The 26207-nt window shown below is 50.2% G+C and overlaps 1 protein-coding gene across 1 annotated transcript; it reads left to right on the forward strand.

Moving 5' to 3' along the window:
• PDCD7 (programmed cell death 7) lies at nucleotides 1-25872 on the forward strand. The gene is made up of 5 exons (XM_075342849.1): nucleotides 1-1825; nucleotides 13727-13865; nucleotides 14661-14897; nucleotides 15966-16053; nucleotides 25526-25872. The coding sequence occupies exons 1-5, from the start codon at nucleotides 98-100 to the stop codon at nucleotides 25650-25652; spliced, it is 2319 nt and encodes a 772-aa protein (XP_075198964.1). The 5' UTR covers nucleotides 1-97; the 3' UTR covers nucleotides 25653-25872.
• Nucleotides 25873-26207: the final 335 nt, after the last annotated feature.

Genomic DNA, 26207 nt, shown 5'->3' on the forward strand with positions numbered 1-26207 from the left:
GGCAGGTGTCGCTGTGGCGGATTCCGCTGACGCCCGCACGTCCTGCTCTGCCCGCTTCCTTCCTCCTCGCTTCCTTCCTCCTCACTTCCTTGTCGTCATGGAAAGGAGGCCGCCGGCGCCTGGGCCTTGGGACCGGCCCCGTTATGGTGGCAGCCCGGCCCCGCTTCCTCCCAGGTTTCCGCCGTTACGGAGTGCTCAGCTCGGAGATCCCCGGGTCTACTATCCGGACGTCGGAGCCCCGCTGCCCGCACCGTGGGAGGTCAGGCCCCCGTACGAGGCTGGACGGCCGGGCACTGCTCCACAGGAGGGCCCCGAGCAGAGAGCCACAGGCGGCCGGGAAGGGGCTGCCCTGCAGGGGCCCCACCATGGGCGTCCCCTCGGCATGCCGCAGCCTCCTGTGCCGGCCGGACGGACCCCAGACGTGGGCCCTGAGCCCTGGATCCCCCCCGGCCCCCTGCACCGAGCTGGCGAGCACTATGGCCAGCCCGCCGAGCCCCCTCACTACAGTACCCTCCATCATGGTGCTCCACTGACCCCACAGGTGAGAAGACCCCCTTATTCCGCATCAGCGACTCATGAAGACCCAACCAGACGGGAGACGCTCACGCAGCCCGGGCAGCTCCACGGGGGGCCCCATCACCGACCAGATGATCCCCACCGGTATTCGGAAGGACCCCCGCCCAGGAGTCAGCGCCCTGATTTCTATCAGCCGAACCTGTTCCGTGAAGGTGGTCCTCGTGGGTTCGGTGGTCCGGACCCGGTATTACCCCAGTACTCACATAGTCATCACAGTGGCCCACAGCCTGCAGGTTTCCACCATGATGTCCCACACAACGGAAGTAATCTGCAGAGTGAGGGGTCACAGGCCGGAGTATATCACCCCAACACCCCCACAGTACCCAATACCGTCACCTTCAGGGCCCCTTCCCCAGGCCTCCCGCCGGCCCCTACACAGAACATTCCCTATAATGATAGCCCACAGCAGGGCTTATATCATTTACCACCACCAATTCCTGGACCCCCCCCCAATCCTTCCTATGCTGTCCCCCCACCAGTTGGCACTGCTGGTTTTCGTGAATCTGTTGAAGGGAATCTGGAGGTCCCTAATGTCCAGGGACACGTGAATCTTCGTCACCATTTTCTAAACCAGCAAAATCCGGATCCCCTGATGCCTGCAGGAATGGTTGGTGGTAGAAATTTTGAGCAGGAGGCCCCTTTTCTTCTTCAGCATGGCATGCCAGTTGGGCACAGAGAGCCAAATTTATTGCTGCCACATGGGGCCCCATTTGTGTCCCAGCCCACCCCATATATTCAGGACAATTTATTGTGTATAGACAGACAACCATGTGCAATCAAGAAAAGTGAAGCTGAAGATAAAGACGTCTTTATGCAGTGGCTTTCCAGCTTTTTATCCAGTCGGAAAAAGGAGCCTCAAGCCAAGACTGATGCGGATCCAGGTCCCTCCATAGCAGAAGCGCGTGGGCTGATATACAGCGCCCTCCGATTAGTATCCCAGCTCGATTCCTTGTGCCAGGCTTTGGATAGTCATGACAAGGCAGGAATGCCGTGGAGACAAGACTATGAGAAAGCTGTAGATGTAAGGGTAGATCTGGAGATGAAACTGAAGGAGCTGGAGATGCCAGGGTACATCCAAGGAGTCAAGAGGAAATTGGACATTGTGCGCAAGAAAAGGCTTCGCTGGCAACGCAGGAGACAAGCCGCTGAGGAGGAAGACAAGGCGGCGTCGGAGCGATCTGCGGGAAAGGAGGCCAGCATTGACCTGTGGAGGATGCAGTGCATCCAGAAAGTAGAGGAAAGGAAACGGGTGAGTGTCTATGTACAAATGGTTTTCATGCTTCTCATCTGCTTTAGTAGAAATAGTTATTTTTCTATTACAGTGCAATGGTAGTGAAGAGATAAAGTTGGATTAAAATGCGGCAGATGTTTTGCAGAAGCTTTTTCTGCTGTCTGTTCCATCTGGATTTTTGAAAACCTCATAAAGATACATAGATCTATCATAAAAATGTCTGCAATATATCTGCTACTTGTGAGCGGGATGTGTCAGGACTGCACCCGTCCCCTAACTCTTGGCTTTCTCTGCTGGGGCAGTGAACTTCGGCTTGATTGACAGCCCTGACTAGCGAATAGATCTGCTACTGGACCCTAATGTGCACACTCTCGTGTACCAGCAGAGACGGGAAAACTAAAGAGCGAACAATGGGAATAACGAAAAGAATGAACATTATAACTTTATTGGTCCAAAAATTCAGACGGGTATATGTTTCCTGGGCAGCTAAGACATGGAATATATGTAGATTACAAGGGAATGAACACATCCCATATAACGAGGTATAGATTATATTCCCGGTATCTGAATATAAAACATGTTCTGATTTAAGGGAATGATCAGATATTTAATATGAACAGATACATTTGGATTACTATACAGTGGTACCTTGCTTAACGAGAACAATCCGTTCTGGGACTGTGCTTGTTAATCAAGTTACTCGTTAGGCAAAGCAGGATTTCCCATAGGAAATCATTGCAATGCAGACCACTCGTTCCACAACGTGTTAAATGTCCCATCCTGGTCCCCTATTCTATCATTCCATACATGCACAAACACACACAAACATGTACAAACACACAAGCAGGCATGCACACGCATATGTTATATGCTCACCTTACCTTCCGTTCCATCGCCAGTCTCCTGGGACTTGCTGTTCTCTGGTACGGGGCTGGGCTGTGTATCGGGTTACCATAACGACGAGGGAGGAACTTCCGCAGCCAGAGCGCTGACGTCAAAGGCAGAGCCGCTTGCCTCTGATTGGCCAGCGCGCTGCCTTTCAGTAGCAGTGACAGGAAGTTCCTGCCTCGTTGCTATGGATGCCGATACACAGCCTGTAGCGGCGAACTACAGGACCCAGGATGCCGGCGATGAAACGAAAGGTACACATTGTTATATTATATGCTCACCTTACCTTCCGTTCCATCGCGGGCCTCCTGGGTCTTGTAGTTCGCTGCGAGGATGTCGCGATGTACCCGGGAACTACAAGAACCATGAGACCGGTGGTGGAACAGAAGGTAAGGTGAGCATAATACTGTATGTGTGTGTGTTTGTGTGTACATGTGTGTGTGTGTTTGTGTGGACTGCAAGAGCGGTTCAGAGCGCGGTGGATGGACGGAACCGGAAGTATGTGCAGTGAGGATTTTGCTCGTACAGCAAAGCTTTCTCTTAAAGCGGGTTACAAATTTACAGAAAGCTTTGCTTGTTAAGCGAAATTCTCGTTAAGTGAGGTTCCACTGTACTTAAAGTGAATCTTATCAGGTGCAATATACATCCAGAACCAAAAGTAGTTCTGGGTGCATATTTCTAATCCCTGCCTAACCTTCCCTGTATCTAGTTGCATACATAAAGGGATCTTTAGTAAAAATAATTTCTAAAGATCCTATATGAGAAGCTAATGAGCGCAGGGACTAGTCACAAGGGCATGCACTCATTCCGCCCTCTTAGCATGACGTGCTACCCTGCTATTCAGTGCCCAGCGTCATCAGCTGTGACGTGCGTACCTATGTCCGTTGTCACTCATCGCATCAGACGCCGGGCAGTGTGCATGATCAGAAGTCCCAGCAGTTCCGGTCATGCGCAGTATGAAGCCGGGTTTACGCGTCCTGGCTTCAAAGAGGCCTAGTGCACATGACTGGAAGTGCCGGGACTTCTGATCATGCACACTGCTCGTTGTGACAACGGACACAGGTACGTGTGTCACCGCTGATGACGCTAACCATTACGCATTGAATAGCATGTTACCATGCCCCTGTGGGTATGCTAATATGCTAAAAGGGCGGAATGAGCGCAGGAACTAACTCCCTTGCGACTAGTCCCTGTGCTCATTAGCATATCATAAAGGATCTTTAGAAATACTTTTTCTAAAGATCTCTTTATTTATGCTACTAGATACAGGGACGGTTAGGCAGGGATTAGCAATATGCACCCAGAACTGCTCGTGGTTCTGGTGCACATTGGATTTGACCGGTTCAACTTCACTCTTATTGTATATATGTTAGAAAAGGCTTTGTAAAAATATTTTTAGCCCATCTTTTCCCTTTTCTCAGTGCACACTTAGTGCCGGCCTTTGGTGCTTAACTCCACCTTCATTCCCCACCTAGCAAGTACTGAGAATGCAATATATACCAGTTTGTATGGGATATGCGATTACCCTTTTATCTACACATAGTCCATTTCTAAGATGTCCTGGAAATCTATTATACCTCTCTGTATTTTTGGACTAATAAGTTAAAATGTTCATTCTTTTCATGATTTTAATTGTTCTTTTTAGTATTTAGCACCTTCGGAGGAGCCAGGGCTGTGGAGTCTGTAAAGCAAACCTCCGACTCCTCAATCCCCCTGGCTCCGATCTGTAGAGGAGCGTCACTACTGAGCCTGTACATAAAGTGCAGCACAGATTCATCTCCACTAAAAGCCTAGATCCTTACATCAGGAGTAGAACAGACATTTATAGGACATTTCATAACTTTGCCACATTCTTATGAAAAAATATTAATCACATTCTGCATTGAACTACTGTACCCAATTTATTATATATTTTAGGCGTCAGTCTTTCTCCACAGCTCTGGGAGCAGCGCTGCGGCACTGGCATACTTGTTAGCGCTATTGGATAGTGTTGTATTCCTTTCATAGGAGACTGGCCACTGACTGCCGGTAGCCTATGCAGTAAAAAAAAAAAAAAAATAAATCCCCTTGAATTGCAAAGTTGTTTGTTTTTACAAGGACTTTGCAATTGTTGAGAAAAACTCTCTTAGGCCCTGTGCACACTGGGAAATGACTTTTTCTTAAGAAAAATCTGCACCTTCTGGCAGAATTCCGTACCTGCGTCAAAAACCGTGGTAAAAACGCACCTGCGATTTTGCTGAAGTTTTTTCCGTGGGTTGGTCGCTGCGGTTTTTTACCATTATCTATGACAAAAACGCAGGTACCTGCGGAAAAGAAGTGGCATGCTACTTGCTGCAGAAATTCTGCAGGAAAACCGATAGGAAAAAAGAAGCAGTGTGCGCACAGGGCCTAAGCCAGGCTTGGACAAATGGACTCACTGGAGGGCCAATTCAACCAGGGATCTGAGAGCCTTGCCCGATACATCACTTGGTATTTGCTTGACCCATCACCCCTTGTTGTAACCCCCCCCACCTAAAATTTTTGTCCATGCCCCCGACTAAATACAAGTGTTCCCTGCAGCATTCCAGCATAGAATAATTATTTACTGCACATTGACGTTTCTGCCATGTGCCATCCCCCAGAACCTTGCTTATCTCTGCACGTAGTATACTAGGGTAAGATTAGTATGTGGTGCTGAGAACCTAACAGCAGGTAGATGCTATATACCTCAGTGTTTTGGCCTATGATGATCTCACACTGCCGCCTTTCTTCGGAGCAGCATCTTCTTTTCTGCTCTAACGACGGGACGACACTGCTGATGTCCTGCTGATTGACAGCCTACAATTAAGCAGCAGGGATTCCGCTCTCAATCAACATGACATCGGCAATGGCGTCTCCGTCAACAGATCTGAGTGGAAGAGAACGTGCAGCTCTGTTAAGGCTAGGTTCACATTTCCGCTAAAATGAATCAGTCACAATCCGCAGCTATGGTAAACAACGGCATCCGTTTAGCGGATTCCGTTGTGTCCCATAGACTTGTATTAGTGGCGGATTGCGACTGATGACTTTGCGTTGCATCCGCTGCGTCGCGGTCAGTCGTTTTTTGACTGACCGCCGGGCGGGAGCAATGCAGAATGTAATGTTTTTCTGGCCGTCAAAATTAACGCGCCGTGCAGGAATCCGCCGCCATCCGTCAAGCTTGTAATGGATGCCTATGGTGCTGGATTCCGTCGTAATCCGTCTTACAACGGAATCCAGCGCTGGATTCCGTCATGCTCTACTGAGCATGCCCAGCATGTTTGGCACACCCACTGGGCTGTGCCAAACACAAACGGATCATGACTGATCCGTCAAAAAACGGACGCACAGCAAATGTAACGGACGCGATGGACCAGTTTTTTCACAGGATGCCTGTGAAAAACATATCCGTTGCGTCAGTTGACATCTAAAAAACAACTGATCCGTTGCTGACGGACCTGACGGATTTAAAACAACGGATATGTGAACCTAGCCTTACATGTCCAAGGAAGTGAGAGAATCGCTGCCAGGAGCAGTCTTTGTTGTAATCTGGGTGACGCTGTCGCCGAGAAGATGAAGCTGGTAGTTGGCAACTGCCTGCTGTTAAGTTTTTAGCCCCATAGGAAAGAAAAGACCCAGATAACCCCGATATGCATTAAATGGAATCTGTCAACAGCTTTTTGATATTTAATCTGAGAGCAGCATGATGTAGGGCAGGAGAGCCTGAATCCAGGGATATGTCACTTAGACCTCCTTCACACGTCCATGAAAATCACACGTTATTTCACAGATGTATCAAAGGTGTGTATTGCCCTCCGTGTGCCGTGTTTATGGCACACGTGTGTTCTCAGTGTGTTATCTGTGATAACACACGGAGAACGGGAACTTTCTGCTCACCTGTCCCTGGCGTCGCTGTCCATGGTGCTGATCTTCAGTCTCCGGTCCTGCCGACTCCCCGCTGCTGCTGCTTCCGACCCGCAGTGGAGTGAATATGCAATGAGTATAATGAGTGGGGGTCGGAAGCAAGTGACAGCAGTGGCGGAGACAGCAGTGCTGGGAGAAGGTGAGTAAAGAAATTCTTTTTTTCTTTGTCGCTCCATTGGGAGACCCAGACAATTGGGTGTATAGCTATTGCCTCTGGAGGCCACACAAAGTATTACACTTAAAAGTGTAAGGCCCCTCCCCTTCTGGCTATACACCCCCAGTGGGATCACTGGCTCACCAGTTTTGTGCTTTGTGCGAAGGAGGCAACACATCCACGCATAGCTCCACTTTTTAGTCAGCAGCAGCTGCTGACTATGTCGGATGGAAGAAAAGAGGACACATATAGTGTCCCCAGCATGCTCCCTTCTCACCCCACTGTATGTCGGAGGTGTTTGTAAGGTTGAGGTACCCATTGTGGGTACGGCGGCAGGAGCCCACATGCTGATTCCTTCCCCATCCCTTTTTACAGGGCTCTGGGTGAAGTGGGATTTACCGGTCTCCAGGCACTGAGACCGTGCTCCATCTACAGCCCCTGGAGAAGATGCTGGATGGAGCGGAGTACATCAGGGACATGGCCCTGCTTCCTCAAGGTACTCTGTGTCCCCGTGCATTTGGCGCTCACACCGCAGCATGCTGGGTGTTGTAGTGCGCCGGGGGACATCAGCGCTGCGGCGCCTGTGCCATGGCCTCATTCAGCTTTGCTGAAGCAGGCTCACTTATGGGAATTGGTCGCGCCGGCCGCTGGGACTGCGGCGCGGCTACTAGAGTCCCCGGCTTTTGCGGCCTGCTTCCGTTCGTTCCCGCCCCCAGACCTGCCAGTCAGGAGAGGGGCGGGACGCTGGCCACTTCCAGGAATCGGTCGCGCCGGCCGCTGGCAGCGGCGCGGCTGGCACTTGTGGTGCGCCGGGGACTTCAGCGCGGCCCGCGCTTTTACGGCGGCCGCGCTGATAACTAGAGTCCCCGGCTTTTGCGGCCTGCTTCCGTTCGTTCCCGCCCCCAGACCTGCCAGTCAGGAGAGGGGCGGGACGCTGGCCACTTCTATGAATCGGTCGCGCCGGCCGCTGGAACTGCGGCGCGGCTGGCACTTGTGGTGCGCCGGGGACTTCAGCGCGGCCCGCGCTTTTACGGCGGCCGCGCTGTTAACTCGAGTCCCCGGCTTCTGGGCCTAGCTCCCTTCGTTACCGCCCACAGCCCTGACAGTCAGGGTAGGGGCGTGACGCTGCATAGAGCAGAGCTGAGAGCTGGAGTATGTTTTGCATACTCCACCCCTCTCACTGTGTGCACTGTGAATCCGGATTCCCGCACTTTCTCAGGCACGCCCACGGCTTCCTTCTCTACAAGGACACCGGCAGCCATTAGTGTCAGTTTCTGTACGATACAGAGACAAGTGTGGAAGACCCTGGCATTCTGATAGTCACACAATCGCTGTAACAGGCGTTAAGCAGCACCTGTGGTGCTAACCCCACTAGTGCAGAAGTGCACTTATAGATATGCTTGTACTATATACATTGCACTGTTTGGTCGCACGTTGTATATACCCTCCTGGATTATGCGGAGGAGTTATCAGCATATTCTCTGTGTAAAACAAAGGTGCAGAACCACATGTTTTTCTATACAGCTGGTACAGCATGTACGGCTATACGGCCGGCAGGTACATAGACTCCCATTGTATGCACTAATGGCCAGGGGATGAGGACGGTGTCTGCAGTATTTACTGACAGTTTTTCTGAGACTATGGCTATGATACTAGAAGCCTAGCAGTCCGGACATGTCTCTCACAATATGGGCACTGTTGAATCATTGATCCATGGCCCCCCTCAGTGTGAATAACTAACAGCTCCGGGAATGTCACACGCATCCCAGAGTCACGGCTCTGCACGGACGTCAGTCCCAGACAGCCTAAGTGGGCTCGCTATGAGCGGCCTCGGTTTCATCAGGGTCCTAACAGAACGACTCGCTGTGTAATGAGGCGGAAGTAGCGGCTCAGGATTCTGATCCTGAGACCGCTCTCAATCTGGATACACCTGATTGTGACGCCATAGTAAATAATCTTATAGCGTCCATCTATAGAATGTGGGTTATTTCTCACAGCTCCTCCAGTGGAGGAGTCAGCTTCACGTATTTTTCTGGACCACTCTGCCTTCAGAGAGGCAGTCCAGGAACACCACGCTTATCCAGATATGCGCTTCTCCAAACGGCTTAGGATACACGTTATCCCTGTCCCCTGACTTGGTCAAGGACTGGACCCAATGTCCCGAGCGGCATCCTCCAATCTCCAGGCTTGTAGCTAGATCCATAGTTGCAGTGGGAGATGGAACTGCAAACTCAAAGATGCCACTGACAGACAGATGGATCTCTGGTCGAAAGCCATCTATGAGGCTGTCGGCGCACCGTTGGCTCCGGCATTCTCTCCCTTGGGGCACTCCAAGCTATTTCAGCTTGTCTTACACAGATTGACACGGTTACACGTACATCTGTGCCGCAGGTGGCATCCTTAACCTCTCAAATGTCTGCATTTGTTTCTTACGCGATTCAGGTTGTCCTGGACTCTGCGAACCGTGCGGCGGTAGCCTCCGCTACTCCGTGTTTTTAAGCAGAGCCTGGTCTGCTCGTTAAGTGAATGGAAGGCAGATTCTGCTTCCAAAAAAGGTTGCCTAACCAGTTGCCTTTTTCTGCTGACCGACTGTTTGGTGAGCGTTGGATGTAACCATCAAACAGTCCAGGGGTAAGGATTCATCCTTTCCTCAGCCCGGACACAACAAACCCCAACAGAGCAAGAGGCAGTCGGGGTTTTCGGCCTTTTCGAGGCTCGGGCAGGTCCCATTTTTCCTCGTCCAATGTGGACTCAAAAGGATCAGAGGAGCTAAGATTCTTAGCGGGCTCAGTCTCGCCCAAAAAAGCGACAGTCTGAAAACCCGCTTCCAAGGCGGCTTCCTCATGACTTGCGGCCTCGGTCGGTAGCAGGCTCTCCCGCCTTGGCGATATTTAGCTGCCATAGGTCAATGACCATTGAGTGTGAGACATTCTGTCTCACGGGTACAGGATAGAGCTCACTTCTCGTCCTCCAACTCGATTCTTCAGAATTTCTCCACCTCCCGGCCGGGCCGCTGCTCTTCTGCAAACAGGGTGCACTCTATAGGCAGAAAGAGTGATGACCCCCGTTCCTCTTCAGGAACAAGGTCACGGTTTTTACCCCAAATTCTTTGCGGTACCTATAACAACGGGCCGTTCCGTCCCGTTCTGGATCTAAAAATGCTCAGCAAGCTCGTGGACACCAGGCGGTTCCGGATGGAATCCCTCCGCCATGTCATCGCCTCAAGGTCCCAAGGATATTTCCTAGCATCATTAGGCATCAAGGATGCTTATCCACACGTGCCGATTGATCCAGAGCACTAGCGTTTCTACGCTTCGTTATAGGAGACGAACACCCTCGGTTCGTAGCTCTACCTTCCGGCTAGCGACAGTCCAACTGGTCTTCGCCAAGGTCAGGGCAGCAGTAGTCACAGTCCTGCACTCTCAGGGTCACTCTGTGGTCCCGTATTTAGACGATCTACTTGTCAAGGCACTCTCTTAGGAAACATGCCAACACTGCCCGAACGTTGCGCTGGAGACTCTCTAGAGTTTTGGGTGGATCATCAACTTTTTAAAGTCAGATCCGACCCCGACCCTATCGATAACATTCTAGGCATAGAGTTTCTTACTCTCTCAGCGATAGTGAAGCTGCCGCTAGACAAACAGCATTCACTACGGGCTGCAAGCTCTTCTTTAAGAACCAGTCGCACACATTGAGACGCCTCATGCACTTCCTACGTAAGATGGTAGCAATGGAGGCAGTTCCTTTCGCGCAGTTTTACTGCGTCCACTACAATGGGACATTCTCCGCCAATGGGACGAGGAGTCGACGTCCCTCAACAGAGTCGTCGTTCTTTCTCAGGCGGCCAAGGAATCTCTACGGTGGTGGCTTCTTCTCACCTCTTGGTCAAAAAGAAGGTCCTTCCTATCCCCGTCCTGGGCGATAGTTACGACAGACGCGAGTCTATCAGGGTGGGGAGCAGTTTTTCTCCACTACAGCGCTCAGGGTACGTGGACTCAGCAAGAAGTCCACTCTTCAGATCAATGTTCTTGAACACAGAGCAGTGTATCTTGCCCTACAATCCTTCCAACAGCGGCTGGAAAGCAAGCATATCCGACTTCAGTCGGACAGCTCCACAGCGGTGGCATACATCAACCACCAAGGAAGAACGCGCAACCGGCAAGCCTTCCAGGAAGTCCGGCAGGTTCTGATGTGGGTGGAAGACACGGCATCCACCATATCCACAATTCACATCCCAAGTGTGGAAACTAGGAAGCTGACTTCCTAAGTCGCTGAGGTGTGGCCGAAAGAGTATGGTCTCCTCACCCGGACGGGTTTCAGGAGATCTGGCGCCGCTGACAGAGGCCGGACGTCGATCTAATGGCGTCACGGCACAACAACAATGTGCCAGCTTCATGGCACGGTTTCACAATCATCGAGCTCTGGCGGCAAACGCCTTAGTTCAGCATTGGTCGCAGTTCCAGCTACCTTAGGTGCCACCTCTGGCATTGTTGCCCAGAGTACTGCGCTAGATCAAGACCGACTGCGGCCGCGCCATCCTCGTCGCTACAAATTGGCCGAGGATGTTGTGGTACTCGGTTCTGTGGTGCCTCACGGTAGGCTAACCGGGGGCACTACCAGACCAATCAGACTGGCTGTCTCAAGGGCCATTCTTCCATTTGAATTCTACGGCCCTCAACCGGATGGTGTGGCATTGAGTCCTGGAACCTAGTGTCGTCAGGATCACCTCAGGACGTGGTTGCCACCATGAGACAGGCTAGCATACCAACGTCCGCCAAGATTGACCACAGGACGTGGAAGATGTTCTTATCTCGGTGCTCGGCGCAGGGTGTTTCTCCCTGGCCGGTTGCATCGTCTATGTTTCCTTCCTTCCTGCAATCTAGGTAGGAAAATGGGTTGTCGCTCAGTTCCCTTTAGGGACAAGTCTCAGCGCTATCTGTATTTTTTCAGAAACGACGACTTCCTCAGGTACGCACGTTCCTACGGGGAGTTTGTCTTCTCAGCACTCCGTACAAGCGGCCGTTAGAGCCCTGAGATCTGAACAAGGTTCTAATTGCTCTCCAGATGCCGCCTTTCGAGCCTTTGAAGGATGTCTCCCTTCCCGTTTTTCACGGGAAGTGGCCTTCTAGTAACGGTCTCGTCTCTTAGGAGAGTTTCCGAGCTAGCAACGCTCTCATACAAACTCCCTTCCTGGTCCTTCACCAGGACAGGGTAGTTCTGCGTCCGGTTCCGGAATTTCTCCCTAAGGTGGTATCCCATTTTCATATCAATCAGGATATCACCTCACCTTCTTTGTGTCCTCGTCCAGTCCATCAATTTCAGAAAGATTTGCATCTGTTGGTTCTGGTGAGAGCACTCAGGTTCTACTTCCCGCATGGCGCTCCTGCGCCACCCGGATGCACTCTTTGTCCTTGTCGCTGGTCGGCGTAAACAGTCGCAAGCTTCCAGATCCACCCTTGCTCGGGGGCTCGAGGAACCAATTCTTGAAACCTACAGTTCTACTGGGCTTCTGGTTCTCTCAAGGCCGAAGGCCCATTCTACCAGAGCCGTGGGTGCATCCTGGGCATTACGGCACCAGGCTACGGCTCAGCAGGTGTGTCAGGCACCCACCTGGTCGAGTCTACTTACTTTTACCAAGCATTATCAGATGCATACCTACGCTTCGGCAGACGCCAGCCTAGGTAGATAAGTCATTCAGGCGGCGGTTGGCCACCTGTAGGAGAGGGCCGTTGACGGCCCTATCATGTGGTATTCTTTTACCCACCCAGGGATTGCTTTTGGACATCCCAATTGTCTGGGTCTCCCAATGGAGCGACAAAGAAGAAGGGAATTTTGTTTACTTACCGTAAATTCCTTTTCTTCTAGCTCCAATTGGGAGACCCAGCACCCGCCCTGTTTTCTCGGGGTTTTTCTGTTTTTTCGGGTACACATGTTGTTCATGTGGTATGGTTCAGTTCTCCGATGTTTCCTCGGATTGAATTGGTCTTTAAACCAGTTATTGGCTTTCCTCCTTCTTGCTTTGGCACTAAAACTGGTGAGCCAGTGATCCCACTGGGGGTGTATAGCCAGAAGGGGAGGGGCCTTACACTTTTAAGTGTAATACTTTGTGTGGCCTCCAGAGGCAATAGCTATACACCCAATTGTCTGGGTCTCCCAATTGGAGCTAGAAGAAAAGGAATTTACGGTAAGTAAACAAAATTCCCTTCATTTCACAGGCATGTGTGTTTTCTCCGGTGTGTGTCACACGGATCACATCCGTGCGGTCCGAATGTGGTCCGTGTGACACACGTGATGCTGGAGAAAAACTGACATGTCTATGTGTGGAGCACAAGAGCACATGTATGCTCTACACGGTCCATGGCAAAACACTCACGTGAGCACAGACCCATTGATTTTAATGGGTCTACGTTTGCCCGTGTCTCCGGTACGTGAGGAAAGTGACCAAACACGTACCGGACGTATGAAGGGGGCCGTAGGCTGAACCTACAATACAATCAGTATTTTATTAGTAGGAGATTCAGTGCCTGACAACATCTCACATGCAGAGCAGTCAGGCTAATCTGTGTAATGCCGCACTCCCCACTGATTAGCAACTTGCCCACAATGCACGGTGTACACAGGTATACTAGGAAAACGGCTCCAAGCAGCGCAGCTAGTGATACATGCCTCGAATTGGGCTTTCTTGCCCTATGTTATGCTGCTATTAGATTATATAGAAAAAATCCTGCTGACAGATTCCCATAACCTAATATATGACTGGAATTGTCCCTTTATTAACCAATTTACATTGCATATATTCCATGAATGAAGCGAGGTACTCAGGATACCCCCTTGTGTTACTATAGCCCCTCTATACAAATAGCACCTGGATTATGCTGACACAAAAATATCGTCTGCTTGATCTTATTGAAGGTTGTTTTTTTTTTTTTAAGACTTTTGTGTTCCTTCCTTTACAGGAACGGGAGCTGAAGGCCACCGCTGACAGTGTACTCGGGGAGGTGAGGAGGAAGCAAAACGACGTGAAGAAAATGCTGGATGCTTTAAAAGCTTTAGAGAAGCTCCGGAAGCTGAGAAAAGAAGCTGCGGGAAGAAAAGGTAGGTGGGGTGTAGGGGTTAGGCTATGTGCCCACGGGGACAGTGTCCTGCGGTTATATCCGCAGGAGCTCACAGAAAACTGCAGCAAAATTTCTGTCTGTTTCCATGCTGCGGATGTATTTCAGAATGTCCTGCGGATATGGTGCGGGCATTCTGCATTGAGGATACAGTACCATGGCTTCGGCACTGCATTTTCAATGCAGAACAAGTCCTGCAGCGATCGGGGCGTTCATATTACTTACCTCCATCATGCAGCACCTCGCTTTCCGGCGGCCGGGTCACTCTGTCAGCGTCTGGTGCACTGTGCTGGAGAAGGTGGGCGGGCCTGCACTAGCTCCGGCTGTCACATGACCGGAGCTCGTGCAGGCCCCGCCCACCTCTTCCTTCCTGTACCTGGATCGACCGCGCTCCTGTGCACCGGACAGAGAAAGTGACATTGTTGTCTTCTATCAAGGCAGGTAAGTATATGGGACCCTGCGGAGAAGTCCGCAGGAATAATTCCCATGCTGCTGATTTTTCCGCAGGGAAATCCCCATTATTTCCGCTGCGGAAAAAAACGCAGCGTGGGCACAGCAGTTCCCAAATGCCATAGAAATGGCTGGGGAGTAGCTGTGCTGCAGATTGTTAAAAAAATCCGCGGCAAATTCCGCGCATTTTCCGCAGCGTGGGCACATAGCCTTAGGGAAGTTTCTCGCGCGTTCTACAGTGACGTGGCTTACGGAAACACCTTGGAAATACGTAATACAATGAGCTTCTGTTATTACAACTGATGCTTGACCTTCTCTTTGTTCCCAGGTGTCTGTCCCCCACTGTCTGCCGATGAGACATTCGCAAATCACATAAACAGGCTTCGATCGATGGTGCACAAGCGAAGTGCATTATATGATGCAGAAGAGAAGACTCTGAGGGTTATACTGGAAGGAGAGCAAGAGGAGGAGCGACAGCGGGAGACGGACAAGAGGCTGAAAAAGGAAAGGGAGAAAACGTTGCACAAGCAGCGAGAGCTAGACCGCATACTGTTTGGTGACACAGGTCTGTCATGGTCAAGACTCTGACCCATCGCTGGGGATTATCATTTTACAATAGTTTTTGTTCAGGCTTGAGTGAAGTATTGACTGCTTTGAATCTTATTTAAAAAAAAAACTGACCCACACATCCAACAAGTGTGAACAGATGCTAGCTGAAAAAACATAGTAAATATAAGATGCATACAGCTGCACACTAAAAAGCCAGTAATGTATAAGGGAACTCTGGTACTGCATTACTGCTATATGAAAAAATAAGCTTTTTCGTTTATTTATTGGCCAATGCATATAAGCCTAGAAACCAAAGGCAAGGTAATCTCTATAATCCGGGTACCTAACTTAAATGCCACTATCTAGGTTAAAAACATCCGTGTCTGGGCAGCTAGACTAAAAAAATCTAACTTGAAATGCCACTATTTGGACTAACCTCCATGTTTGGGCAGCTAGACTCCTGACAGGTTATGCACACAGCCTGGTTTATGGATGTTGTTAACCTAGATAGTGGCATTTAAGTTAAGGCCCCGTCACACACACAGAGATAAATCTTTGGCAGATCTGTGGTTGCAGTGAAATCATGGACATATTGTTCCATTTGTACACAGCCACAAACCTGGCACTGATTGTCCACAATTTCACTGCAACCACAGATCTGCCGCAGATTTATCTCTGTGTGTGACAGGGGCTTAAGGTTCCCGGATTATAGTGATTACCTTGCCGTTGGTTTCCGGGCTTACATGCATTGGCCAATACATAAACTAAAAATCTCATTTTTTTTTCATGTAGCAGTAATGCAGTACCATATTTTCCCTTATACATTGTTGGCTTTTTAGTGTGCAGCTGTATGCATCTTATATTTGCTTTGAATATGTAGACTGAAGAGTCCACATAATACTAGCGGGAGGGTAGAATAACCTATAGTAGATATATACAGTGTATGATAGGATGATTATGCCCGCTTTATAATTTTGTTTACAGTCCAGTCTTTCCTGTTACAAATTATCGCCGGTGACTAGAGTTTATTGGTTGCTGTTTTTGTATCGGGACCATCTCACACTCATGTTGTCCTTTATTTCAGAGTCTCTGTCCAGTCTGCACCCACTACAGCCGTTTCGTCATTATTACCTGCAAGCTGAGCACTCAATGGTGTCCCTCGTCCAAATTCGGTGAGTCTTGATAACGTTACATATATTGGCACGTCCTTGTGTGTATTGACTGACACTGGAGATATGCTGCACTGTTACTTTTGCAAATATTGAGACTTCTGCGTTAAATTTATCCTTCGTGCATCCAGTGGTTGGCATCACACACGACTGTCACAGTCATTGTAAGCATTTAGAGGGGAATACTAGGTTCTGGCAGCTTTTTATACTTTAGTTTTATGACATAGATCTTGGTTATCATAGTGAGGGGAATATTATAGACAGCGTTCTCTGCGGAAAAAGCAGAAGAAATAAAATATCCTCTCCAGTGCCACATACAGTGGCATGTAAAAATGTGGGCACCCCTGATCAAAATACTGTTATTGTGAACGGTTAAGTAAGTTGAAGATGAAATGATCTCTAAAAGGCATAAAGGGAATCTGTCAACAGGTTTATTTCTCCCACATTTGAGAGCAGCATAATGTACAGACAAGAGATCCTTATTCCAGAGATGTGTCACTTACTGTGCTGTTTGCTGTCATTTTGATAGAATCACTGTTTTCTTTGCTGCAGATCCAGCATTTATACAGAACTCATGAATATGCAGCACGCCAAGTAGTCCTCTAATGATGATCTCCTGCTGATTTAAAGGGAACCTGTCATCAGAAATTTGGCTTTCAACCTAAAAGTTTCCCCCTCTGCAGCTCCTGGGCTGCATTCTAGTAAGGTTTCTATACTTTTTGTGCCCCCTTTTAAACCAAAATAAATACTTTATAAAACTGTACCTTTCGGTTTGAAAATCTTGTAAATTGTCCATGGGGGCGGGCCGTGTGGCGTCCGTTGCTGTATCTTACGCCGTCCCCCATGCTCCAAATCATCCCTCAGAACGCTGCCCACTGCGCCCGAGGTCCCGTGCACGCCGGGACACCTAGTGACGTGGTCGCAGGCACGAGAGTATGGGCGGCGCTGTGATTGCATCGCAAGTGCCCGCCCATACTCTCGTGGGCGCGCTCTCCCCTCTGTACGTCGCTCAGATCCTCTCCGCTTCTCCTGTAGTGGCCTGCTCCGCTCCTCCCATCTATTTCCTGCTGCAGGGTACGATGGGAAGGAGGTGACGTCGGGCCGGCGCAGAACGCTGGAGGCAGTGGGGAAAGGGCGGGCACGAGAGTATGGGCGGGCATTTGCGATGCAATCACAGCGCCGCCCATACTCTCATGCCTGCGACCACGTCACTAGGTGTCCCGGCGTGCACGGGACCTCAGGCGCAGTGGGCGGCGTTCTGAGGGATGATTTGGAACATGGGGGACGGCGTAAGATACAGCAACGGACGCCACACGTCCCATCCCCATGGACGATTTACAAGATTTTCAAACCGAAAGGTACAGTTTTATAAAGTATTTATTTTGGTTTAAAAGGGGGCACAAAAAGTATAGAAACCTTACTAGAATGCAGCCCAGGAGCTGCAGAGGGGGAAACATTTAGGTTGAAAGCCAAATTTCTGATGACGGGTTCCCTTTAAACAGTGATTTCTTTGTCGTTCCATTGGGAGACCCAGACAATTGGGTGTATAGCTTCTGCCTCTGGAGGCCACACAAAGTAATTACACTTTAAAAAGTGTAACCCCTCCCCTCTGCTATACACCCTCCCGTGCATCACGGGCCCCTCAGTTTTTTGCTTTGTGTTGAAGGAGGCACACATTCACGCAAGCTCCACGTTTTTAGTCAGCAGCAGCTGCTGACTTTATCGGATGGAAGAAAAGAGGGCCCCTATGGGGCCCCCGGCATGCTCCCTTCTCACCCCACTCACGTCGGCGGTGTTGTTAAGGTTGAGGTACCCATTGCGGGTACACAGGCTGGAGCCACATGCCGCTTTCCTTCCCCATCCCTTAGGGGCTCTGGGGAAGTGGGATCCTATCCGGTCATCCAGACACTGGGACCGGTCTCCCTCCGCAGCCCCTGGGGGAATCTGCCGGACAGGAGACGGAGTATCGTCAGGGACATGGCCCTGCATCCACAGGTACTCTGTGTCCCTGTTGGGACGGCGCATAAAGCACCTTGGGCCCAGACGCTGCAGCGACTGCGGCGTGGGAATGGATCCGGGACTACCGCGCCGACCGTGCACTGCCGGCCGGCCGCGGTTTTAACTTTAGTCCCCGGCTTTTGCGGCCTAGTACAGTATTCTCCCGCCCCCAGGCCTGCCAGTCAGGGAAAAGGGCGGGACGGTCGGTATGACGCCGACAGTGAGGGCTGGAGTACACTGAGCTGTCCTCCGCCCCACTCACTACTCACGCTGGGGCACCAGATTCCCGCACTTTTGTGACTACGCCCACGCCTCCCTCCTCCTCTGAGAACGCCGTCAGCCATTTTTTCAGCACATTCTGCGGTGGAGAACTTCTGGCTGCAGCTGAGGGAGACCCGGGGCAGGGAATCTGGTGGCCACACAGAGCGGTTGGTAAGCCACACCGGTCTGCCGGTGCTGGACCCCACAGAGTGCCGAACTGTATATATATATATATATATATCGTTTGTGTATACAGGTTCGGCTGTACTGTTAACTTGAGGCTATTTATATATCCCTCAGTGATCACGGTGCTCCCTTACTTATCTCTTGGAGGACAACAACATGTCGTCCGCAAAGAGCAAGGGTACCAAGGCACAGGCTTATTTTGCAACCTGTACCTCATGTGCGGCTATGCTACCTGCAGGTTCCACCTACCCTCATTGTGTGCAATGCTCGGCCCCTGTGACACTCACTCAGCCGGAGCCTCGGGCACTGGTGGGACCCTCGGCTCAGGTAGAGACACCGGTTCCCACTGTCCAGGTGACAGGGACAGAGTTTGCAGTTTTGGCTGACAAACTGTCTGAGTCGCTTTCACAGTCCATGGCTCAGTCTATGGACAAATGGTCTGCTAAGATACTAGAAGCCTTGCAGTCCAGACCAACAACACAGATGCAGGGCACTGTGCGTTCTTCGTCCCCAGGTCCCCATCAGTTGGCGCAGCAATCTGCTCCTGAGGTGACACATAGGTCCCACGGTGAGGACTCCGACTCGGACCGCAGTCCCAGACCGGTGAAGCGGGCTCGCTGGGGACCTTCCTCCACTTCATCACGCTGCTCAGGGTCTCAGCATGAGGACTCTCTAGAGGATGAAGAGGAAGGCGCACAGCTCAGGGCTCAGACCCTGACGGTGCTCTCAATCTAGATACACCTGAAGGGGACGCCATAGTAAATGACCTTATAGCGTCCATCAACCAGGTGCTAGAAATTTCTCCTCCAACTCCAACTGTAGAGGAGGCGGCTTCACAGCAGGAGAAACACCAGTTTCGGTTTCCCAAACGTACACGGAGTGCCTTTGTCGATCACTCTAATTTCAGGGATGCTGTCCAGAAGCACAGAGCATACCCGGACAAGCGCTTTACTAAGCGCCTTAATGACACACGTTATCCCTTCCCCCCCGGAAGTAGTGAAGGGTTGGGCTCAGTGTCCAAAAGTGGATCCTCCAGTCTCTAGGCTGGCGGCCAGATCCGTAGTATCAGTGGCAGATGGCTCATCCCTCAAGGATGCCACTGACAGGCAGATAGAGCTCATGATGAAATCCATCTATGAAGCCATAGGAGCATCTTTTGCTCCGGCATTCGCGGCAGTGTGGGCGCTCCAAGCTATCTCAGCTTGTCTGTCTGAGATTACTGCGGTCACACGCACCGCTACTCCGCAGGTTGTGTCTCTGACTTCTCAGGCGTCGGCTTTTTCGTCCTACGCCATGAACGCCGTCCTGGACTCGGTGAGCCGTTCAGCGGTAGCATCCGCCAATTCGGTGGCAGTCCGCAGAGCCATTTGGCTACGTGAATGGAAGGCAAACTCTGCCTCCAAGAAATTCTTAACCGGTTTGCCATTTTCTGGCGACCGTTTGTTTGGCGAGCAATTGGACGAAATTATTAAACAATCCAAGGGAAAGGACTCGTCCTTACCCCAGTCTAAACAAAACAAACCTCAACAGCGAAAGTTTCAATCGAGGTTTCAGTCCTTTCGGCCTTCGGCCAAGTCACATTCCTCCACGTCAAACAGGTCGGGGAAGGGCCAGAGGAACCCTTCTGCATGGCGGTCTAAGTCGCGGCCTAAAAAGACCGCCGGAGGCACCGCCACTAAGGCGGCCTCTTCATGACTCTCGGCCTCCCCAAACCGCATCCTCGGTCGGTGGCAGGCTCTCCCGCTTTTGCGACGCCTGGTGGCCACATGTCCAAGACCGATGGGTGAGAGACATTCTGTCTCACGGTTACAGGATAGAGTTCAGCTCTCGTCCTCCAACTCGTTTCTTCACAACATGTCCGCCCCCAGAGCGAGCCGCTGCACTCTTTCAGGCGGTGAATGCTCTGAAGGCAGAAGGAGTGGTGATTCCCGTTCCCCCTCAGGAACATGGTCACGGCTTCTACTCCAACTTGTTCGTGGTGCCAAAAAAGGACGGATCTTTCCGTCCCGTTCTAGACCTCAAACTGCTCAACAAGCATGTCAGCACCAGAAGGTTTCGGATGGAATCTCTCCGCTCGGTCATCGCCTCAATGTCACAAAGAGACTTCCTAGCATCAATAGACATCAAGGATGCTTATCTCCATGTGCCGATCGCACCCGAACATCAACGCTTCCTGCGTTTCGCCATTGGGGACGAACACCTTCAGTTCGTGGCACTGCCTTTCGGCCTGGCGACAGCCCCACGGGTCTTCACCAAGATCATGGCAACAGTGGTGGCGGTCCTACACTCTCAGGGCCACTCGGTGATCCCTTACTTAGACGATCTCCTAGTCAAGGCACCCTCCTGGGTGGCTTGCCAGCACAGCCTGACCATTGCCCTGGAGACTCTCCAGAGGTTCGGGTGGATCATCAATTTCCCAAAGTCAAAATTGACACCGACCCAATCCCTGACTTACCTCGGCATGGAGTTTCATACTCTGTCAGCGATAGTGAAGCTTCCGCTGGACAAACAGCGTTCACTACAGACAGGGGTCCAATCTCTTCTTCGGGGTCAGTCACACTCCTTGAGACGCCTTATGCACTTCCTAGGGAAGATGGTGGCAGCAATGGAAGCAGTTCCCTTTGCGCAGTTTCATCTGCGTCCACTTCAGTGGGACATTCTCCGCAAATGGGACAAGAGGTCGACGTCACTAGACAGGAACGTTTCCCTGTCAAGAGCAGCCAAAACCTCCCTTCAGTGGTGGCTTCTTCCCACTTCTTTGTCGAAGGGAAAATCCTTCCTGCCCCCATCCTGGGCTGTGGTCACGACAGACGCGAGCCTGTCAGGGTGGGGAGCGGTCTTCCTCCACCACAGGGCTCAGGGAACCTGGACTCCCACGGAGTCCGCCCTGCAGATCAATGTTCTGGAGATAAGGGCAGTGTATCTAGCCCTACAGGCGTTCCAGCGGTGGCTGGAGGGCAGACAGATCCGAATACAATCAGACAACGCCACGGCGGTCGCATACATCAACCACCAAGGCGGCACACGCAGTCGTCAAGCATTCCAAGAGGTTCGGCGGATTCTGCTGTGGGCGGAAGCCACAGCCTCCACCATCTCCGCAGTTCACATCCCGGGCGTAGAAAACTGGGAAGCAGACTTTCTCAGTCGCCAGGGCATGGACGCAGGGGAATGGTCTCTTCACCCGGACGTGTTTCAAGAGATCTGTTGCCGCTGGGGAACGCCGGACGTCGATCTAATGGCGTCTCGGCACAACAACAAAGTCCCGGCATTCATGGCACGGTCTCAGGATCACAGGGCGCTGGCGGCAGATGCGTTAGTTCAGGATTGGTCGCAGTTTCGACTACCCTATGTATTTCCCCCTCTGGCACTTCTGCCCAGAGTGTTACGCAAGATCAGGTCCGACTGCAGGCGCGCCATCCTCGTCGCTCCAGACTGGCCGAGGAGGTCTTGGTACCCGGATCTGTGGCACCTCACGGTGGGGCAACCGTGGGCACTCCCAGACCGACCAGACTTGCTCTCTCAAGGGCCATTTTTCCATCTGAATTCTGCGGCCCTCAACCTGACTGTGTGGCCATTGAGTCTTGGCTCCTAGCGTCATCAGGTTTATCTCAAGATGTCATTGCCACCATGAGACAGGCCAGGAAATCAACGTCAGCCAAGATCTACCACAGGACTTGGAAGATCTTCTTAGCCTGGTGCTCGGATAGGGGTTTTGCTCCCTGGCCGTTTGCATTGCCCACTTTTCTTTCCTTTCTTCAATCAGGATTGGACAAGGGTTTGTCTCTTGCCTCTCTCAAGGGACAAGTGTCGGCGCTTTCAGTGTTTTTTCAAAAGCGTCTAGCCAGACTCTCGCAGGTCCGCACGTTCCTGCAGGGAGTTTGCCACATAGTTCCACCTTACAAGCGTCCGCTAGAACCCTGGGATCTTAACAAGGTGCTGACGGCTCTCCAGAAGCCACCTTTCGAGCCGATGCAGGAGATCTCTCTATCTCGCCTTTCACAGAAAGTGGCCTTCCTAGTGGCAGTCACTTCACTTAGGAGAGTGTCTGAGCTAGCAGCGCTGTCATGCAAAGTCCCCTTCCTGGTCTTTCACCAGGATAAGGTGGTCCTGCGTCCGGTCCCGGAATTTCTCCCCAAGGTGGTATCCCCTTTTCATCTCAATCAGGATATCTCCTTGCCTTCTTTTTGCCCTCATCCAGTTCACCAATGTGAAAAGGATTTGCACTTGTTAGACCTCGTGAGAGCACTCAGAATCTACATTTCTCGCACGGCGCCCCTGCGCCGTTCGGATGCGCTCTTTGTCCTTGTCGCTGGCCAGCGTAAGGGGTCTCAGGCTTCCAAGTCAACCTTGGCTAGGTGGATCAAGGAACCAATTCTTGAAGCCTACTGTTCATCGGGGCTTCAGATTCCTTCAGGGCTTAAAGCCCATTCTACCAGGGCCGTAGGCGCGTCCTGGGCTTTGCGGCACCAGGCTACGGCTCAGCAGGTGTGTCAGGCGGCTACCTGGTCGAGTCTGCACACCTTCACAAAACACTATCAGGTGCATGCCTATGCTTCGGCAGAGGCTAGCCTAGGTAGGCAAGTCCTTCAGGCGGCAATTGCCCACCTGTAAGAGGGGGCCGGTTTCCGGCTCTTTTTATCGAGGTATTCTGTTACCCACCCAGGGACTGCTTTTGGACATCCCAATTGTCTGGGTCTCCCAATGGAGCGACAAAGAAGAAGGGAATTTTGTTTACTTACCGTAAATTCCTTTTCTTCTAGCTCCTATTGGGAGACCCAGCGCCCGCCCCTGTTCCCTTCGGGCTGTTGTTCTTTTGTGTACACATGTTGTTCATGTTGAATTGTTCTTTGGTTAATGGTTCAGTTCTCCGAACATCCTTCGGATTGAGTTTACCTTAGACCAATTTATAAGTTTCCTCCTTCCTGCTTTGGCACCAAAACTGAGGGGCCTGTGATGCACGGGAGGGTGTATAGCAGAGGGGAGGGGTTACACTTTTTAAAGTGTAATTACTTTGTGTGGCCTCCAGAGGCAGAAGCTATACACCCAATTGTCTGGGTCTCCCAATAGGAGCTAGAAGAAAAGGAATTTACGGTAAGTAAACAAAATTCCCTTCTTTATCAAAACTACACTAAGCAGCCCAGTAAGTGACACATTGCTGCAGTCAGGATATCTACCCTTACGTTATTGCTGCTTTCAGATTAGGAAGGCAAAAACCTGGTGACAGATTCCCTTTAGGCTATGTGCGCACGTCTGCGTTCTGCCGTGACAAATATTCCGCAGCGTTTTGACATCGCATTTGCATTTCAAAACGCAGCCGAAAAGTTGCGTTTTTGGATTGCAGAATGGATGCAGAATTCATGCGTTCTGGATGCTTGCTCTGCCATAGACAGAGTGGGAAAAGCATCCAAAATGCACAAAAGTCACATGTTGATTTTTAGAACGCAGCGTTTTGACAAAAAATTTCAGCAGCCGAAACGCTGCATTCTAAAACGCAACGTGCGCATGGATTTTGCAAAATTCTGATAGTCTTTGCTGGGGACGCAGGACGCATGCGTTTACGTAGCAGTTTAAAACGCTGTGGAAACGCATGAAAAATGCACACAGCCTTACAGATGACACATTTCCTTTGTATTTTATGCAAAAAATATATCTTTTACATTTTAAAATTAGGAAAAGGAAAATGGGCCCATGAAAAGTTTGGGCACCCTTTGAGATTTTTGTGCTCGGATAACGTTGACCAAGGTTTCAGACCATAATTAGGCTGTTAAGGTTATGAATTATTCAAGATCATTGTTGGGAAAGGCCAGGGGATGCAAATTTCACATTTTTTATAAAAACCCAGCCTCCTCTAACCTATTACCAAAAAACAGCAGCCATAGCTTCTTCTAAGCAGCTTCCTAGCACTCTGAAAATGGTTGAGGTCCACAAAGCAGGAGCAGGCTATAAGAAAATAGAAAAGCGTTTTCAAGTTGCCCTTTCCTCCATTCAAAATGTAATTAAGAAATGGAAGGTAATAGGAACAGTGGAGGTCGAGATAAGATCTGGAACACCAAGCAAAATTACTGCGAGAGATGCTCGTAGGATTGCTAGAGAGGTAAATGAGAATCTCCGCATGACTGTAAAAGACCTTCAGGAAGATTTAGCAGTTTGGAGCAGTGATAGATTGTCCAACTGTTCAGAGACGCCTGCACACATATGGCCTTCATGGGAGAGTCATCAGAAGAAAATATCTCCTGCATCCTTACTTTAAAATTCCGTGTCAGAAGTCTGCAAAAGAACATCTAAACAAGCCTGGTGCATTATGGAAACAAGTCCTGTGGATCGATGAGGTTAAAATAGAACTCTACATCCACAATGATCAAAGGTATGTGTAGAGGAAAAAAAAAAACACAGAATTTCAGGAAAAGTATATATCGCCAACCATTAAGCCTGGGGGTGGATCAGTCATGATTTGGGGTTGTTTTGGAGCCAATGGCACGGGGAACGTTTCACAGGTAGAGAGAAGAATGGATTCAATGAGATTTCAATAAATACTTGATGCCAAAATAACACCATCTGTAAAAAAAAAAAGCTGAAGTTGAAAATCAGATGGCTTCTGCAAATGAATAATGATCCTAAACACACGTCAAAATCCACAAAAAACTATTCAAAAGGAGCAAGCTTAAGGCTTTATAGTCCCCTGATCTGAACATCTTTGAAAATCTGTGGCTAGACCTCAGAAGAGCAGTGCATGCAAGACGATCCAGGGATCTCACAGAACTGGAAGACTTTTTCTAAGAAAGAATGGATGAAAATCCCTCAAACAAGAAATGAAATATGAAAGACTCTTGGCTGCCTTCAAAAAGCGTTTACAGGCTGTGATACTTTTGTGACTTCATTAAAAAACAGCATGGGCATAGAAAAACTGACGCGTTTTGATTCTGGCTGACTCTTATAGGTAGATAATGTATGATTGCCTCATTTAACATTGTTTTCTTTTAAAATGTATTTTTATTCATAAAAAACATTTTCACCATTTTCCTTCCTTTAGAAACGAGTGGGATCGATTCTTGGTTCCCCCTGACCATCCTGATGGCAGCAGTGTTCCCCATGGGTGGGTTGTTCCCACAGCCCCCTATAATGACACCTGGGCCACAGCTTTGAAGCAGTCGGATTGAAGAGCGCAGGTCACGTGACGTGTTGCACATGTACTCAGGACAAGCGGGGCAGCAGGCGGTCTGTGGTGCTGGATACAGGAGGCATCATTCAGGCCATACTGCTAGTGAACGTCTCCCCATGAACTTACTGTGGGATTGTATTTTTTTATGAGTTTGTGAATGTGATGCAATGAAATGCAGAACCTTATTTATTTAAAATAAAACAAAATTAAAACCTGTATCTAAAGTGTCGCTGTGATGTTTTATACAAGTCGTTTGCACATTTCAGAGGTGAAATATCATTCAGCAAAAGAGATTAAATCAAAATCTATTCTTACCCACTCCCCCATTATGTTTTGTCACAATTTACACAATTTAGTGCAAAGTATGTGGACACACAACTATCACATCTGTATGAGCTTGTGTCATGCGGTGTTCAGCATCGCACTCATTGGGTGTCATGGCGGCGTTGGACTCTGTTCACACTGTAGAGTCTGACAAATAGCCTGCAATCACTTAGTTGCACAGCCTGTCAATGGCGTCGGCTGGTTCTGGCTTCACTGCTCTCCAGTACAT

Source organism: Anomaloglossus baeobatrachus, chromosome 4 (genome assembly GCF_048569485.1).
Source record: "Anomaloglossus baeobatrachus isolate aAnoBae1 chromosome 4, aAnoBae1.hap1, whole genome shotgun sequence".
Classification (NCBI taxonomy): Eukaryota; Metazoa; Chordata; class Amphibia; order Anura; family Aromobatidae; genus Anomaloglossus; species Anomaloglossus baeobatrachus.

What these genes read in the sequence shown, in the direction of transcription:
- PDCD7 (XM_075342849.1), top strand. Translation starts at nt 98, where the DNA reads ATGGAAAGGAGGCCGCCGGCGCCTGGGCCTTGGGACCGGCCCCGTTAT. An exon ending in AGAAGCTGCGGGAAGAAAAG is followed by an intron (nt 13,866 to 14,660) that starts GTAGGTGGGGTG and finishes CTTTGTTCCCAG; the next exon opens with GTGTCTGTCCCCCACTGTCT. An exon ending in GTGTCCCTCGTCCAAATTCG is followed by an intron (nt 16,054 to 25,525) that starts GTGAGTCTTGAT and finishes TCCTTCCTTTAG; the next exon opens with AAACGAGTGGGATCGATTCT.